Source organism: Cygnus olor, chromosome 3, assembly GCF_009769625.2.
Source record: "Cygnus olor isolate bCygOlo1 chromosome 3, bCygOlo1.pri.v2, whole genome shotgun sequence".
Classification (NCBI taxonomy): Eukaryota; Metazoa; Chordata; class Aves; order Anseriformes; family Anatidae; genus Cygnus; species Cygnus olor.
The window spans coordinates 54,975,098-54,992,414 of NC_049171.1; the positions used below are offsets into that span (position 1 = coordinate 54,975,098).

Here is a 17,317-nt window from a genome sequence, read left to right on the forward strand (position 1 = left end):
GGTCCCGCGAGCAGCCGTCGGCGGGCAGGGCCCTCCCGGCACCGCCAACATGGAGCCGCCGGGGGGACGCGCCGCCCGCCTGGCCCTCGGCCTGGCGCTGCTCTACTCCTTGCTGCGAGCGGCCGAGGCAGCGCCGGCCGGCCCGGGGCCCCGCTCGGCTCTGGGTGAGTGAGGCCGCCGACAGGCCCCGTAGCAGAGCGGGGGCTGGCGGGGGCCCGGCCCCGCGGAGGGGCGGCGGGCGAGGGGGCAGCGGCGGCCCGCGGTGCCCGCCCGGCCGAGGGGGGCCCCGGGAGGGGAGGGCCCCGCCAGCCTCCCGGGCCCCCTCCAGCCTCGGGGGTCCCCTGCCAGCCCCGGGGCTCCTCTGCTACCCCCGGCAGGGCCGGCTGCCTTGGCTGCGAGTCCCATAACCCGCAGCGTACCCCGGCTCGAGGGGCAAGTCCCGTCTGGCGCCTCCCTGCGTGTTTTTACCCAAATATAGGCTGCTGCCGGTTTACGTCCCAGCTAGCTGTAACTTTTAGCTAACTGAATGCAGTGCTGTTTAGGTAGGTGGGGGTTAACCAGGGTCTCCAGGCAGTCGGCAGGGTATGCCGCGCTCCAGCCGGTGTCAGGTAAGGTGAGCCGTGCCCTGCCCGCCGTGCGGTGCCCTGGAGCATGCCTTGCAAACACGAGTGCTGTGTCTGTGCTGTCAGCCAGCAGCCTGCTTTGCCTGGCCTGATTTCCGGCACAGTAACAGCCACAGGTGAGTGCTCTGACATTGTTTGCACGGGATTTGCCGTCCCTGTGAGCACAGACGTCTCAAACCAAGCGTGCAGCATTGTTCAGGCGTTTCCGCGTCTTGTGCTCGCAGAAGGCGTAGCATTGTAGATCTGAAAGGTTGCTGCTGGGCTTTGCTTCCTGAAATAAAGCTCCGCAAGGTCGAGCTGTGTGTTGCCTGCTCTGTTGCTGAGCGAGCATGTGACTTTGCGAAAATCAATTTATATCTGTCCCGGTTTCACAACCAGTGCCGCGGATAGACTTGCCTTTTCCAAATGCTTTGAAACTGACAGAGAGAAATTGCTCATGTTTTACATGGAACTTGAAGGCTGCTAGTCTCATACAAGCTTAATTCATCTTGTTCAATATATTCCCGTGCTCTTGAGTTTGTTTGTTTTTTTTCCTGAGCAGTGCTAAGTGACAAGTGACTAAGAATGTGTCAGCCTAGAAAATACTCAGTATTTAAGGCTGACACACCTCTCTTTGGTAAGAAGCCCAGTCTTTTTGCTGCTGTGGCTGCTAGGGAGAAGCGCTTTGAAATCCGCACACATGCTGTTTCTTGCCTTTCCTTCTAGACCATTATCTTTTATAGCAGCCTCCAGCCAGGGAAGGTGTAGAAAAATAATTAAAATTGTTACTCCCTTTCTTTTCAGGTGGTAGAATGGAGAAGTCCCTCTATCACCTCCTCTGCTCTTCAGTTTCCAGATTGCTGTAAATGAAAAGGAGCTCCATATTCCAGCCCCTACCAACCTCCATTTTTTTTTTCTGCTGAATTGTTGAAACCTATGCCTCTGCTTCTGTTTTCAGTTTTTCTAAGCAGACTGTGTGAAGTAGTCTTATCAGGAATGCACCACTCATGCACACTTATCAGGCAGGATAATCAGCAATTTGTTAAATTCATTCTCCTTTACAAAACTTCAAAGAGGAACAGCAGTAGAAAAAAATGGAGCAAACATGGGGTTATCCATGTGTATCCAGTTCACATTTGCAAGTTGTAATCAGAAAGTCACAGAACTATTATATATTTTTTAAGTAAAATACTTGCACTTTTTTGAAGTCAATGTCAGGGATTCCTGTTCAACTTTAGATTCAGCTAATTATTTTTTTTTTTCCCAGGCTATATAAGGAATGGGATTCTTAGAAGCCTGGTGAGAAATAATGCATTTTCTTTAATCTTTATTTTCTGTAAACAGGACAGTTCTGGCATGTATCTGATCTGCATTTAGATCCAACTTACCACATTACCCCTGATCGCACCAAAGTTTGTTCTTCTTCCAAAGGAGCCAATGCCTCTAACCCAGGACCTTTTGGAGACTTTTTGTGTGATTCTCCGTATCAACTTATTTTGTCAGCATTTACATTCATGAAGGATTCAAAGCAGCAGGCTTCATTCATGATTTGGACTGGGTAAGTGTTTAAGTCACTCTACAGTTAAAGCTTTTAACAGCTGGATAGGCATATAGTGCAGTAATTCACAAGTTTATATTCACACCAACACATCCTCAGTTTAGTATCTCACAAATGCTACTTTTAAAGAGTCTCCACTTGTCTGAGTAGCTAATAAGTGGAAGATTGAGTATATAAGGCCTCAGGAAGAGATTTTGATCTCTGTAACCATTTGTGGGTATTGTTGGACTGTTCACTGTGACATGTGCCACATGACTTTATTAGTGCAAGTTAATAAACGTGCTGCGGGGAGGGTGGAAAGTAGAAAAATGAAAGCAAAAGGAAAGGTCAGAGGAAAACTGACTGGAATGGATTATCATGGGAGGCACTGTATTTTTGTCTTAAGGTCATTAAATATAAAGTGGATATCTTTTTAGATGTCCTTTGGCAATATATTAGGTAGTGGGTTCTGTAAGATGTATCTAGAATCAAGCTATATTATAGCTTATGACTTCTAATCTTAAACTCTTTGTTAATAAAACCTTCTCTTTTTTCAGAGATAGCCCTCCTCATGTTCCAGTGAAAGAACTCTCGACAAAGCTCGTCATTAACATCATTGGCAATATGAGTTCTACAATTCGTAGTTTTTTTCCAGATCTTCAGGTTTTCCCAGCCTTGGGAAATCATGATTACTGGCCACAGGTAAAACAAATACAAAATTTTTTTAGGTATCATGTTGAGTGTGTTTCTAACTCCTCAGAGGGCAAGTGCGGGGAAAAAAAAATAACAGTGAAATTTGTATAAATGTTATTCTGGAAACAGTATCTCAGGGTTCTCCAATTAGCATTTCAAATGATAAATAAATAATTCCAATCAAAAATACAAAGTACATTTCTATGTGTTAAGTTACCCAACCAAATATTGGTGTCAGGTAAAATCTGTACATTGTCTGAGGTGATGCAAATTTACTGTTAACCATTCCTCTCCTTGTGACTTAGAACCACCAGGTCTCATCAGTGTGTCAATACACACTTTTTCATGCTATGTAAGCCTTACATATGTGTAAGTCAGGTGTGTGTACAATAGTTTAACATAACAGAGATAACATCCTTAGTGCATCTGGCAGCATGTGGTAAAGTTCAAGGCGTGCTGAAAGACCAACTGGAAGTCTACCTGTGGACATTAATGGTTTTTCTGTTTGTTTGTTTGTTTGTTTTTGTCACACTGATGGAATAATTTTTGTAATGTTCCCATAGTTTTGCCACTACTACTAAAATGTGTCTTTCTTTCTTTCCTTATTCAAAATTTAGAAATATTCCCATTAACTATTTACTGGATATGTGGGCCATTGCAGCTGAGGACAGTGCTTCTTTACAGTCAGTGATCTGTGAATATTTTTCTTGGCATAGCACAAAAATAAACAGTTGCTTCATTTGTCCTTTAAAGCATATTGCAAGGTGATCTGGCAGCGCACAGGACTGAGAAACAAATTCTGTCATTGGATCTGAGGGGATCGGAAGGGATGTTGAGCAGGTCAACTAAAACAATTTGATAAAGGCTTTTGTTCCAGCCTTCTGTGTTATTTAGGCCTATCGTGGGATATGTGGTATGGTAGATGACTTTGGTATAGTAGTATGATTGCCTGTAATTAGTGATCCCTAAATCAGGGAGTATTGGAGAGGGAAGAGTGCAACGTGAGAAGGAAAATCAGAGCTAAGCAAGTAGCATAGCTTGGAGCTGTGAGTGCCCAGACCAAGCTGGGACTGGAGAGTTTTGTGGTCTTAAGCTTTTCGTATAGCTTGAGCTTGTCATGTGCACTCACAGGAAACAAGGGTAGTTCACCAAAGATGATTTGGTAAATACCACCTCAGATGAAATTTAACTCGTTGTATTATTTTCATTTTAATTAAAAAACAAAAGTTAGCAGAGAATAGTTGTCATTCAGCAGTCTCCTGAGGTATAAAGGAAAAAAGCTGTATACAGTAACCCCATAAACAAAGAAAGATACAAGTCCACATGGCAGACACTGACATTTGAATGTAGTGACACTTTTTTGACAAATATGAGTTTTGTTTGTGAAATTAAGTTTGAAGGTAGAAAAAAGATGGTCAGCAGGGGCAGCTGGACAGCAAATAGCGTTTTGAAGCAGGCTGCCTATTGAAGTAACTGTTGCAGTTTTGTGTCCAAAACCACACGAGTATTTTTGTGGTGCTTTGCTTCGAAATGGCAGACTCCACTAATGCACAGAACTGGCATACTTTTCTGTTACTGTTGGAAAAAGACCATGGGACCAGAAATTCCCCACTATGAGGTTGTTGGATTTTTTTGCTCTTGAAGACATTTTTATTTTTCTTGCGGACGTGCTTGGCAATACGTACCATAGACTGGAAGTAATGTGGAGCAAGCCACACTCCGTAGGCTGTTCCAGAGGCCTACACACTGTTCCTCCACAGCTGTGGAGGCTGTTTGCTTACTATGCGCCAAATAATTTTATTGCTTTCTATTGCGTTCTGACCTATCCATCATAATGATTTCACGGTCTTGGATGATTTTTCTTGCAGAGCCTATTAAAAATACTACTCAGGTTAATCAACCACTGGGATACCTTTTAGACTTTTTTACTGTGACCTTGGTCTTTCTGCATAGTCTTACTTTGTTTCACATTCTTGACCCTGCTTACAACAAATGCCTTAACTGCTGTCTGATCCAAATGTTCACTGAACACTGATTTGCCTTTTAGAGCCCAAGACCAAACCACCTTCAGTCCATAACATGGCCTCTTATCTGAGATCAGACTTTGCTGTGTCTCAGTGACTTAACTCTGGCTGAACTGGTATGACTCAAAGCTTTCTTAGTAACCAATATCTGTGCATTACAAGCAACAAATGTCTGAACAGACTACTGATTGCACTACTTCTAGACGGAGACTTAGTGCCTAAGCCTCTAATAAAGTAAGTTTAGTTTCAAAGATCTTGAAAAGGTCAAATTCTGTGTTTAAGAAAACATGCACTGTAATAGTGTTCCTATTTTTTGACCTCTGATTTTTTTTTCCTAGCATTAAAGATCAAAGCAGGTATTTTAGGAAAGGCAAGGACAAACTGGAATCTCCCTGTCAGGGTGAGATGGGAGCATGGCTCTAATCAGGCTGTGGCACTTGGGCATTGCTTGGCTCGGACTGAAAAGTGCTGCAGTCCTTATTAGAGCTGGTGTATGAAAACATTGACAAAACTTTTCTTTTACATTTTAAATCAGAACTACAGGATATCGTGGAAATATTGATTAATCGCATTGAAATATTTCTGAGGGCTTTAGTGGAATTTCGGGGAGCTATGTATCCCAAGTTGTGTGAAAAATTCACCTGCTATATAAGAAACTTGGGTTCAAGCTTCTCCTCCAAGAGACTGTATTTTTAGAAGGTAGACTGTGAATCTTTGGTTTATAATTTTGCAGGATGTATGGTTTTCTACTTAGCTGTGCTCCTAAGTCTTGAAATATTTCTGGCATTAGTTTAATAATGCATTAACATTGTTAATGCTGTCAGTTCTAAGATTGGGATTTTTTTTCCTGATCAGCAATACTGCATGGTGAGAAGTTTTGTTGCTTTCTGATGTGCTACCTGGTGATTACTAGTTACACTTATGTATTATGGGAGAAATCAGGTGGGATGATAAATTAATTTTTTTTTTTGTATGTGTGTCTGAATGATAAGACTTAGGCAAGTTCTGCTGTCTCACAGGATCAGCTTCCTGTAACCACCAGTGAAGTTTACAATGCTGTAGCAGATTTCTGGAAGCCTTGGCTAACTGTTGAAGCAATCAGTACCTTCAGAAGAGGTAAAGTATGTCAGTAATACATCATAAAGCTAGGGCTTAGAGAACTAATGATCCTATAGATTTGTTCCCTTTGTTTAGCTTTCTCACAGAATGAATTGTTACAGTGGATGATCTAGAATCACAGAATGGTTTGAGTTGGAAGGCACCTTAAAGACCACCCAGTTCCAACCTCCCTGCCAAGGGCAGGGACACCTCCCACCAGACCAGGTTGCCCAAAGCCCCATCCAGCCTGGTCTTGAACACTTCCAGGAATGGGGCATCCACAGCTTCTCTGGGCAACCTGTGCCAAGGCCTCACCATCCTCTAAGTGAAGAATTTTGTCTTTACATCTGATCAAAATCTCCCCTCCTTTAGTTTAAAGCCATTACCCCATGTCCTATCACCACACTCCCTGACAAAGAGTCCCTCCCCAGCTTTCCTGTAGGCCCCCTTTAGGCACTGGAAGGCCACTATAAGGTCTCCCCGGAGCCTTTTCTTCGCCAGGCTGAGCAACCCCAACTCCCTCAACCTGTCCTCTTAGTTGTCCCTCTGCACTCTGTCTCTCCCCTCGTTGTCCCTCTGTTCTCGTCTCTGGTGAGGCCACACCTCAAGTACTGTGTTCAGTTTTGGACCCCTTACTTCAAGAAGGACATGGGGGTGCTGGAGCTTGTCCAGAGAAGGGCAACGAAGCTGATGAGGGGTCTAGAAAACAGGTCTTAGGAGGAGTGGCTGAGGGAACTGGGGTTGTTTAGCCTCTAGAGAAAAGGAGTCTCAGGGGAGACCTTATCGCGCTGTACAATTACCTTAATTGTACAGGTCATAGCGAGGTGGGGATCAGGCTCTTCTCTCAAGCACCAGGAGACAAGGTGAGGGGAAATGGCCTCAAGTTGCACCAGGGGAAGTTTAGGTTGGGTATTAGGGTAAATTTCTTTATGGAAAGAGTTGTGTGGCATTGCAATACGTTGCCCAGGGAAGTGGTTGAATCGCCAGACCTGGAGGTCTTCAAGAAACGTGCAGATTGAGAACTTAGTAGCATGGTTTAGTGGTGGACTTCAGTACTAGGTTAAAGGTTGGGCTTGATGATCTTGGAGGCCTTTTCCAACCGGAATGATTCTATGATTCTATGATAGGAGAGGTGCTACAGCCCTTTGGTTATCTCTCTGGCCCTCCTCTGGACTTGTGCTAATAGGTCCATGTCCTTCTTGTACTGGGGGCCCCAGAGCTGAATGCAGTGCTCCAGGTGGGGTCTCACAAGAGCAGAGTAGAAAGGGAAGATCACTTCCCTTGATCTGCTGGCCACGCTTCTTTTGATGCAGCCCCGGATATGGTTGGCTTTCTGGGCTGTAAGCACACATTGCTGGTGCATGTTGTGTTTCTCATCATTCAGCACCCCCAGGTCCCCTTCTCCTCAGGGCTGCTCTCAATCCATTCTGTGCCGAGCCTGTATTTGTGCTTGGCATTGTCCCGCATTGCCACGCACAGAGGTGAGACTGACTGGCCTGTAGTTCCCCGGGTCTTCCTTTCTTTTTTTTTTTTTTTTTTTTTTTTTTTAAACAGGCTTATTTTTCCCCTCTTCCAGCCAGTGGGAACTTCACTAGACTGTCGTCTAGTGAAAGGCGTCTACTTATCAAATATGATGGATGGCAGCTTAACAGTAATGCTTCTTCTGGAAGAAAAATGCTTCTTCTGGAAGAAGTTACTTAGCTTTTTGAATATCAATGCTTATCTTCAGGGTACTTTTGTTCTCCTTTGCAATAGTCATTACTGCTTCTTGTAACATGGACAGTTTTATTGGCTTTTTACCAATACTCATAAAGTATCTTATTGCCTTCAGGACCTCACAAAAAGTACATTTCTAAAAAAAGATGTATGATGCACAGGAAGAGTTAAATTTGGTTGTACAGAAATTGATGACATGGTGTTTCTGTTTTTATTACTGTATGGAATAGGCATATATTTCTTCAGACTATAGTAGTACCTAGTCTTGGTGATTGTATTGTTAATTACATCATGTTTGTATCCAACTTACTAAACTAGGAAGGTAAGGATATGCTAATTATGATTTTTCTTTTTAGCAAAAGACTGAAAAATTCAACCCAATTTCCAGACATTAGGGATTTGGAATTTTAATTTGTGTTTTGTGTCCTGATTAAGAAGGACATCTGGGTAAGAATGGAAGTAGGAATTCTAATAGGAAAATAAAACTCAAAGGAGCAGATCTTACGTTAAAGTATATTGTTACAGTTCTATTGTCACGGCTTCAGTGAAGTCCATGAACTATGAAATTGCACCCATTGAAGTTCTGTATGACATGCTCTTAATTATGTCCTAGTCTAAAGCTAAATGAGTTTCAAAGTACAAGGCTACTAAACTCAAACAGTTAGTTCCTGGACAAACCTATGTGTTTGCAGTATTTTAAGAAATGTATACTTCTAACAATTACTACATCTCTGTGGTAGAAATGTTACGGGCACTTTTTGTGTGTGAATTGGATAATTGCATATGGAAACAAAAACAAAGGCAATTACAGGCAAGAATTCATAAAATATTCAGTGTCAACTTTTCCTACTAAAATGTTCCTGAAAACAGATTCTTAAGATGTTCTGTTGTGATCAGGTGATACATAGCTTGATAAAACACATCCTATTTTATTAGAAAGAAGACAATATGTTGTTGGTCTGTACTTTGATTCTAAAGTTGTGCTTTGAAGCCTTTCTTTTTTCAGATAATGTTGGTCTTACTTTCACAGGTGGCTTCTACACACAGCTGTTTGAATCAAGCGTTGGCTCTCAACCACTCAGGATAATCAGTTTGAACACAAACTTATATTACAGCCCAAATAGCGTGACTGTGAATATCACAGACCCAGCCAACCAGTTGGCCTGGCTGGAGGGAATATTGGAAGCGTCTTCACAAAAACAGGAAAAGGTAGGGGTTGTGAACAGAACCCATTGGCATTATTAGTTTAAACTTTGAAGAAAAGAAGAAACTAAGAAGAAAAGTTTAGATTTAGAGCTTAGTGATATGGTTTAGTGGAGGACTTGTTAGTGTTAGGTCAGAGGTTGGACTAGATGATCTTGGAGGTCTCTTCCAACCTAGATGATTCTGTGATATAAATACGATTTTAGAATAATATTAATGTTATCAAAGAGATGGAAAAAAATCACAGTTTCATTTGTATTAATAATTCTTTATTGAATATGCACATTATGTACATACTACAACAATTAATACAATAATTGAATACTCTTTCTCAAATAATGCAGTAAAATACCTTTTCTCACTTCTAATGTAAAATGCCATAGGAGTCAGAAGGAAAATACTTTAACTTTTGTTTCTGAATCTTTTTACTCTAAGCCTTCAATTTTAAAATGTGCACCCATGGTCTAAGACAAAAGTTAGTGTATTTCATTTACATTGTTATGTAATTATGAGTATGAAAATTAGATATTAGAAAAGATTTTGACAACCACAAAACTTAGCCAAGCTTCAATTTGAGTGCTATAATAATAATAAATTGCCTAATAATACTCAGTTTTGAAGTGGGGTTATAACTTGTTGCTCACGTTTATTGATTGGTGTGGGGATTGGATCATCAGCTGACCAGGAAAAGTGTTTAGTTTGAAACATGTTAACAGTTGTTGTCTTTTTAAATATTATATTATAGTGGGGGGAAAGGAGATCTTTCCCTTTCTTGTTCCGTTGGAAGCCAGTCTCAGTCTAAACAACAGACTTACAGAAAGATTGTAATTAGTTCTTCTATGTTTATGCTGAATATCTGACCATTCCCTATAATATTCTAACACAAAACTTTTTTGCTATTCCCTTGAGGTGCCAAATCATAAGTCTTGCCCTAGTTAACTTACATTTTCATTTGAAACAATTGAACACATTTTTCTTTGCCCTAAAATCATGCAGAGAGTTAGCAGAACTTTCTTCAAGAATGCACTAAGAAAAAACTATTTTTCTCATTATAAATTTAAACATACTTATTCATTGTATTTTGTACAATAAAACTGCTGTGATTTCTGGCTTTCAGAATGCCATTTCAAAGATAGCATCAGCATAAAATTGTGTTAACCTTTTCTAAGTTAAAGCTAAAACTATCAGTTTCAAGGGAAGATGCTAATTGTGTTTTCTCTATCTAATTTCTTAGGTGTATATAATAGGACATGTACCAGTAGGATACTTGCCATATGCAAGGAATACTACGGCTATCAGGGAGTATTACAATGAGAGACTAGTGAAGATTTTTCGCAAATACAGTAGTGTTATTGCTGGGCAGTTTTTTGGCCACACACATAGAGATAGTATCATGGTCCTCCTGGATGAAGAAGGTAATGATGCTCATTGAATCCTTCATCTTTTCCTTTTTGATTAAAAGCAAATTAATGTTTTCTTACATGGTGTTACCCATCAGTCTGTGTTGTAAATAACTGAAAAATGAAATTGTGAAATTCTGCTATTTATCTACAAAAGTTCAAGCCTCACACACTCGCAGATTTTTTCCAAAGAAAACCTTGCAAGACAGACTTTTTTCTGAAGTTTGAAGAGACTCTGTAGGCTTCCTATATTTTTAATGAATGCTCATGCCTAGACAAGAATTTCTACTCTTTCCTCTCCACTTTCTCAGTGACACGGGCAAATTGTACTAGCCAGTTGCTATTGTGTAATGTGTCAAAGGGAATGTTCTCAGGCCAACTAGACATGCTCTGTGTTCTTGTGTTTCCTGCATCATTACTGTGCCTCTCTGCTGAGTTCCCTGCTGCTTCAAAGTTAATTAAGATAGGGGTAAGCAGGAGGCAGGGGAATGAAAGTCTCTGCTTGTTGCACCTCTTAGAGCAGCTAATTTCCCTTCAAGAAAAGCACCCAGGTTTGAAAGTTTGTTTATTGCTTTGAAATCCCTTAATTTTAAGTGTGGATATTTCTGTATGAAGCACTCTTACATCTCTATCAGAAGATCTCTAACAAGTAGCTAGTTAAATACTTGTGTCTACAGCATAGTGAGGAGTCTACTGCTTTGGTTTACACAAAATATTCCAATATTAATTGGCTCCTTATCTGTGTTTGTTTTTATGTGAACTCATAAAAGCAATGCCCAAAATGCGGACTGGGGTACCAGAGTTTTAAATGACTTACCTTCTTGCATACCGTTAACATGGAATTAATGTCCAGTAAAAATCAATCCAACCCAAGTGAAAGAAATGGCCTTTAATACGTTCAAATGGTTTTCAGAACAGTCTTATACATGCATGTTTTTGTACCTTGTCCCATTTGTGCATAAAATCATCACCTCTACTGCAAATTTCACTGAGAATAGACAGAACTTGATGCATTCTCATTACAGTTTCCATGTGCAAGTAACTGCTTCCAGAGTATTTTAATAATTTTGCATATTTTGACAAAATACAAACAGTGAAATTTCAAGTAGCGTGGTACAGTTTGTGTTTATCTGTACAGTTTTAGGCTGTCTTCTCTTTATGTCATTTTTCTTTTTGACAGAATTTCAGAGAATTCAAGATAAATATAATACTATAGCCAACATCAGCATACTGAGATACAGAGCTCAGTGTTATCTCTTCTGGAAGTATTTACTGATTTCTAGGCTTTAAAAGCTTCTTGTCATTTGTGGAGACTCGCATTGTGATTTCACCACCATGATGTTGTTGGAGAAAGGAATGGTTAGGGTTTCTTTTGTTACACAGAGAACCTCTCAATACTCTTACCTGCATATTCTGCCTATTAAAACTTTTGTATGTCCTCATGTTTCAGTTACTGTAAAGATCAGTGTTTACTAACTAGATTCTGGGCTAGTCTAGGTGAGTGAAGTCAGAGTCAGTTTATGATACCCTGGTGTTTCTAATGACATTATAAATACACGAAGAACAAATACATAATGCAACATGTAAAGTGTAGCATGAGGAAAGGTACTCAAAGTTCTGGATATTTCTTCAGTAGAAATATACAAAGTACAGAGGCCTTACCTGCAGGCAAGACCATTTAGCACTTGGATAGTTGAACTGGTGTGAAGCCTCCAGTATAGATAAATGATAAGCAGTGGAATGTGGGTACACAGATTTTGGTCCATTGAATGGAAATAAAGGAATTCATAGTGGTGTAACTAATCCAGGGTAAAAAATTGCTGATGTACCTAAGCTTCTCACTCTAGTTCTTGTTGTGTTGGTTCTCCATAAAAATATGTTTGAGAAAGAAATGATTGAAAGGTAACTGTTTCCTCCGCTCCCTTTTCCTGCAGAAAAGCCAGTAAATTCCTTGTTTGTGGCACCTGCTGTAACCCCAGTGAAGAATGTATGGCAAATGGAGTCCAATAACCCAGGTGTCAGATTCTATCAATACGATCTTCTCGATTATAGCTTGCTGGTAAGTAAGGCTTTTAAAGCATTGTTTAGGACTTAAATATTTAAATACACTGTCACTAAAAATTACAGTGAGATGTCAGCCTTTGTAGTATTCTGGTAATCGGTGGAACTTTGGTGCTTACTGTTATTTTTCTTCTTGGGCAAAGAAGATGAAATCTGAAAGAGAACTTGGTCAGTCTGTCTGGCTGCAAGACTACCCAGTGTTTCCTGTTCTCTGAACATTCCTACGATGTAGAATCAAAGATGGTCGGAATTTTTCTGGGCATAATCCTGAAACTGATTGCAGGGAGTTCAGCTCTGCAATGGTGAAGAAGGTTCATGCCAGTTATTATTAGTTTGTTTACATACCAGTGTTGTTTGCTGGTGATTGCCTGAGCTTTGGGAGGCACGAAGTACTTCTACAGGGTATAGAAGAGCAGATGAAGAAAATCACACTTCTAGCCATGTGATGCCTTTCATAATCATGCAGCTTCCTATATAGGGTTTATACTTTTAATAGGAAATTATAAAGACTTTTTAAAGGAGAAAACTTAGAATACTTCTGTAGTCTTTATTTTTTTTGGAGATATAATGAATCCTGTTTGGTGATTTTGGCTCTGAGTAACTCAGACATTCTCTCAGTAATTCAAAGTAAAATCTTGACCTTGCCGAGTTCAGTGACAACACATCCTGTGGCTTGACTGAGACTGGGGTTTCCCTCTGGAGATCTGTGCTAATGTTGTCTGCTTCTTTCCTGTGCAGCTTTCATTTCTGTATCTCCATCTCTCCCTTTCCTCTGAATTCTCCCTGGGCTGTTCTTTTTCTGTCCATTCTGCCCTTCAAGCAGTGTCCACAGAGAAGAGTTCTGGATTTCACCCTTTTGCCCCAGACCCAAGCCAGACACGAGCATAGTGGAGTTTGGTTTACAGTTTGGACAGGAAAGACTTCTAACAGTGCCTCTGCTGCCGTTTGTGTTTCCTTTTTCTTCTCCCCATCCCCCCACCATTACCACACTGCAAGTACCAGCTTTGGGTGTAAGCCCAGCTCTTGGGGTGGGACGTGACCTTCTATTCATTTGTGAATAATGAGGAGTGACAGCTTCCTAATCAATATATCACTCTAGAGACTTAATGAAGCAGGGAAGAAAGCAATACAGCCGTGCCTATTTTTTCTTCTTTTTTTTTTTTTCCAAACTGTAGGATCTTTGGCAGTTTTACTTGGACCTCAGAGACGCCAACAAGAAAAATGAATCGGACTGGAAATTAGAATACATCCTGACTAAAGCTTATGGTATTGAAGACTTGAAGCCTGAAAGCTTATATGAAATGGCCAAGCAGTTGTCTGTGCCACACAGCAAGCTGTTTGAGCAGTATTACAATAACTTCATTGTCAGTTATGACAAAACCATTGTCTGTGAAGAGGGGTGCAAGACCTGCCAAATATGTGCAATCCAATATCTGGATTATTCCTCATACACAGATTGTATCAATCAGGAAGCAACGTGGAGATGAAGTCTCCAATGCAATGTATGCCAATATTAACTTGAGCCTTTGATTTAAAAAATCTGATCATCCTCTTGCTCAAGCGCTGACATGCTGCCAGGGAACCTGTGGGACTTGCCTGAATTTCAGGGGAGTAATAAATCTTCCTAGATTTTTCTTCTTTTAACCATATTTTCCTTCCACATCTAAATAAAAGTTTATTGGCTGTGTAATAGTGGCCAGATATTTTGCTGTTGTTTCAAGTGTCCTGTGCCCCCCTGTAACAGGCATCAGGATGTATGAGAAAAGAAGTTACTCAGTTCTTTGGAAATCCAAGTTTCTTATCAGGATGTGTAAACGTAGGCAATGCCATTTCAGGCATGGGAATTGTATGGGGGTGGATTTCAGCCATCTGCTGCTGCGATTTACAAAGTGAAGTCTGCAGAACCTCTGTTTGCTGAGGCTGGAGTGCAGTTACCTTTTTGATGTGATGCCAGTATTAGGCATTTCTGTCCCTGTGCCAAGTTTCCTTTTCTCTCTTATCCTCTTAAATTCACCTCTGTTCAGGGGCATATTTTAACAACAGCATGAATGTGACTTAATGGATCACAAACCTCCAACCTGAAAATACTTGAAAGTACTCAGTACACCTGAGTGTACTTTCAGACTGTGATTATCTAGCACCAAGTGCTTCTTTCCTATGATAGGCCTGTGTATATTGGTGCTGCTATCAAGCAGTCAGCTGGCATGAGATTTTGCAGCACACTATGAATCAGGTTTAAATTAATCAATATCAGTAATTAGACATAGCTAATGTGCAATACAGGCAAACATGCACTAACCATTATATTTCTTGGGTTTCTCAGGTTTCTGTGTTTCATAGAGCACTTGGGCACTTAATGCAAAGCTTATCACATGTATCAATTTACAAGTGCACAAACCACTTCTTGGGACTGTGTGCACAAGATGATATATTAAGAGGGCAATTTATCTAGTGCATACAACCAAGAATGATCTTTACTATTTTTCTGTCTCATCAAGAGTCATACTTTTAGAAACTTTGGTCAATATAATATCATATAGACTCTATTTAGAAAATATAACTCCACAGTAACTAGACTGTGGCAGTGGTTATGAGACAAATCCAGTTGCTAACTGTTTATTTTCATGAGATTAAAGTCTTTATTGTAGCTGTTGAGGAATTTTCTGGTTTTCTTTCCATCCAAGCTTGAAATACTTGGAAAATCTGTCCCCAGATATTCCACTAAGTCTATAGTGTTCATAATTATAGATGCAGATACTTCAGATTTGTCACGCATCAGTCATCGGCAGAGGAAATGGCTGGTTTCGTAAATTTGCATTCAGAAACAAATCCTCCTGTGGCAACTGTGTTTAGAAATGCCATTAATGATGCATAACAGGTAGTTGTACTGTATTTTCAATTTTGTTCTCAAAGAAGGTACATGGGCATGTAAACTCTTTAGAGACATCTATTCTGGCTAATCTTGAATGTATCTGGATATGTAAATAGTGCGAGTTAACATGGGTTCCATGCAGACTGTCACTGTGAGGAAGTACAAGAAAGTTTCAGTGGTATATGTTGATGATTCCCTCTTTGTTGGATGTGTTTATTGTTTGATTTTCTCATGGTTTGATTCATTAAAAAAAGCCTGTGTTACCAGTGTCACTTCTCCAAGGGCAAGCAAAGTTATGGGTGGATAGCATACAGACAATTACAGCTGATTTTGCTCCAATTTGCCAGATGGGTTTTGTTCAATTTAGTTTTGTGCTTTGAACAACTGTCTCTTTTACTGGTTTGTTTTTGTGATTTCTCTGACTTCTGTTTAAACTTAATACCTACAAACCATCCTGGAAATGTGCAATAAGAATTACCTAGTTACGTTCTCCCACTAACGATATTTTTATTGCTGAATCTTAGGGAGAACTGAACCATGTAGCAGATTAGTTACAGAGCACTGGTATGCTGTTGATGAGTTCTTAGGCTTCTTGCCTATTTTATTTCATATTTCTTTAATTTCTTGTCTCTGTGTATGTCTGTAGTTATTATTTAGTGAGCATAAAAAAAAATAAATGCCTACAAATGTCTAATAGCAATCTATGATCTGTTTGTTTGTTTGTTTTAAAAACATAAATGCTGACTTTATCTGGACTTTAGATGAAGCCAAGTCCTGGATGGCACCAGCCAAGGAAGTTGTTTTTGTTTCAGCCAGAAGGACATATCCCCTAAAGAGTTATATTTAGCTAGGGGCCATCTACTAAGATGCATCCAGTTATGCAGCCTGGCATTCTCTACTTCTCTTATACGTAACTATATTTATTCAAGTGCAAATGGAACTGGCCAAAAAAGATCCAGGAATATGTTTAACTGCATCATCTTGTAATTTGGACATAAAACAAAGAGCTGTTAAGAATGTTACACTGTAATAAATATTAAAAAAAATCACACAAAGAACTTAAATGTCACCTGGGGTAAAGACAAATAGAGGGTGATATTTTTGTTTCAGGTTCATACTTCATTCCTCCATGGATCTAAGAATGTTCTAGAGGTAAGTTATCCTTTCCTCACATCATTTTGTTGTTTTTTTTGTTTGTTTGTTTGTTTGATTGTTTTTGAAGGAGTCATAACAATTGAATACCAAAGAGGAATGGCCTGATAAAACTTCTGTAGGCCAGACTCTTGTTTCACATTTCATGATATTTTGTGTCCCTGTCTTGAATGAAGGATTCGAAGGAATTTTTGTAAGGCCACATATGACAGAAAGACAAAACACACCACCTAGTGGAGATGAAAGCTTTGAGTTTATCTAGAATTAAACTTGAGACATATTAACAAGGAGAGAAATTTTTCAAATATTCTAGGATTTACCTTCTAGTTATTTCTTCTGTAGCAGTGCTGCCATGCTGCACAATTCTTCTGGATATTAAATTGTTTCTGTCTCCTAGAGGCTGTGACACTTAAGGGGATCCTGAACCCTGAGGCAGGTGCAGGTCTCAGCCCACTTCCTGGGAATAAAGAGCTAACAGAAGGGATCCTCAGAGGCCAGCTCAGCTAAGTAGATAAGGATGTGATAGAAACAAAAGATCTATGGTGTCTTCTTCCCATTAGTTTCTGTGCTTTAATTCTCTCCCAGAGTTCACTCTCTGAACTTATGTCTACCTTAACAGGTAGTTCAGCCCAATAGGAGCACTTTAATAGCAGAGTTGATGCTGAGAAGCTGATGCCACTGCTGCAGGTTTCATTTGCAACTGGAGAACATCAGATGGACCCTTGAAGTGCACCTCACAGCTGCATTGCATCTGAGAGAGCACTCTCCAAGAGCACTCTGCAACATTAATGAAAGCACAGTAAGTGGGGACGACCTGTATACGTGGTCCTAAGGTGTGCTCCTGATCCAAACTAAAATTATTATTTACTGCACCCTGAGGTCAATGTTAAATTGCTTTAGATTGAGGCACTGAGTGGTGTCTCGTCGTTTCTGTTCTTCACTTGTCAACCTGAAGAAAT

General features: G+C 40.2%; 1 protein-coding gene and 1 long non-coding RNA gene across 3 annotated transcripts in view; one reads left to right on the forward strand and one right to left on the reverse strand.

Moving 5' to 3' along the window:
• SMPDL3A (sphingomyelin phosphodiesterase acid like 3A) lies at positions 1-15,906 on the forward strand. 2 transcript variants are annotated; one of them, XM_040552488.1, is made up of 8 exons: positions 1-164; positions 1,947-2,160; positions 2,697-2,841; positions 5,876-5,972; positions 8,701-8,879; positions 10,108-10,288; positions 12,208-12,332; positions 13,510-15,906. In XM_040552488.1, exons 1-8 carry the CDS (start codon positions 50-52, stop codon positions 13,819-13,821), a joined length of 1,368 nt encoding a protein of 455 aa, XP_040408422.1. In that variant the 5' UTR covers positions 1-49; the 3' UTR covers positions 13,822-15,906. The 2 variants fall into 2 exon arrangements, with proteins under 2 accessions (XP_040408422.1, XP_040408424.1); XM_040552490.1 differs by lacking the exon at positions 1-164 and adding an exon at positions 381-739.
• LOC121067685 overlaps positions 5,984-17,317 on the reverse strand; it is a 26,589-nt gene continuing 15,255 nt past the window's right edge. The window contains exon 4 of the long non-coding RNA XR_005818385.1: positions 5,984-6,301. This is a non-coding gene — a long non-coding RNA (uncharacterized LOC121067685). The remainder of the gene's footprint in view (positions 6,302-17,317) is intronic.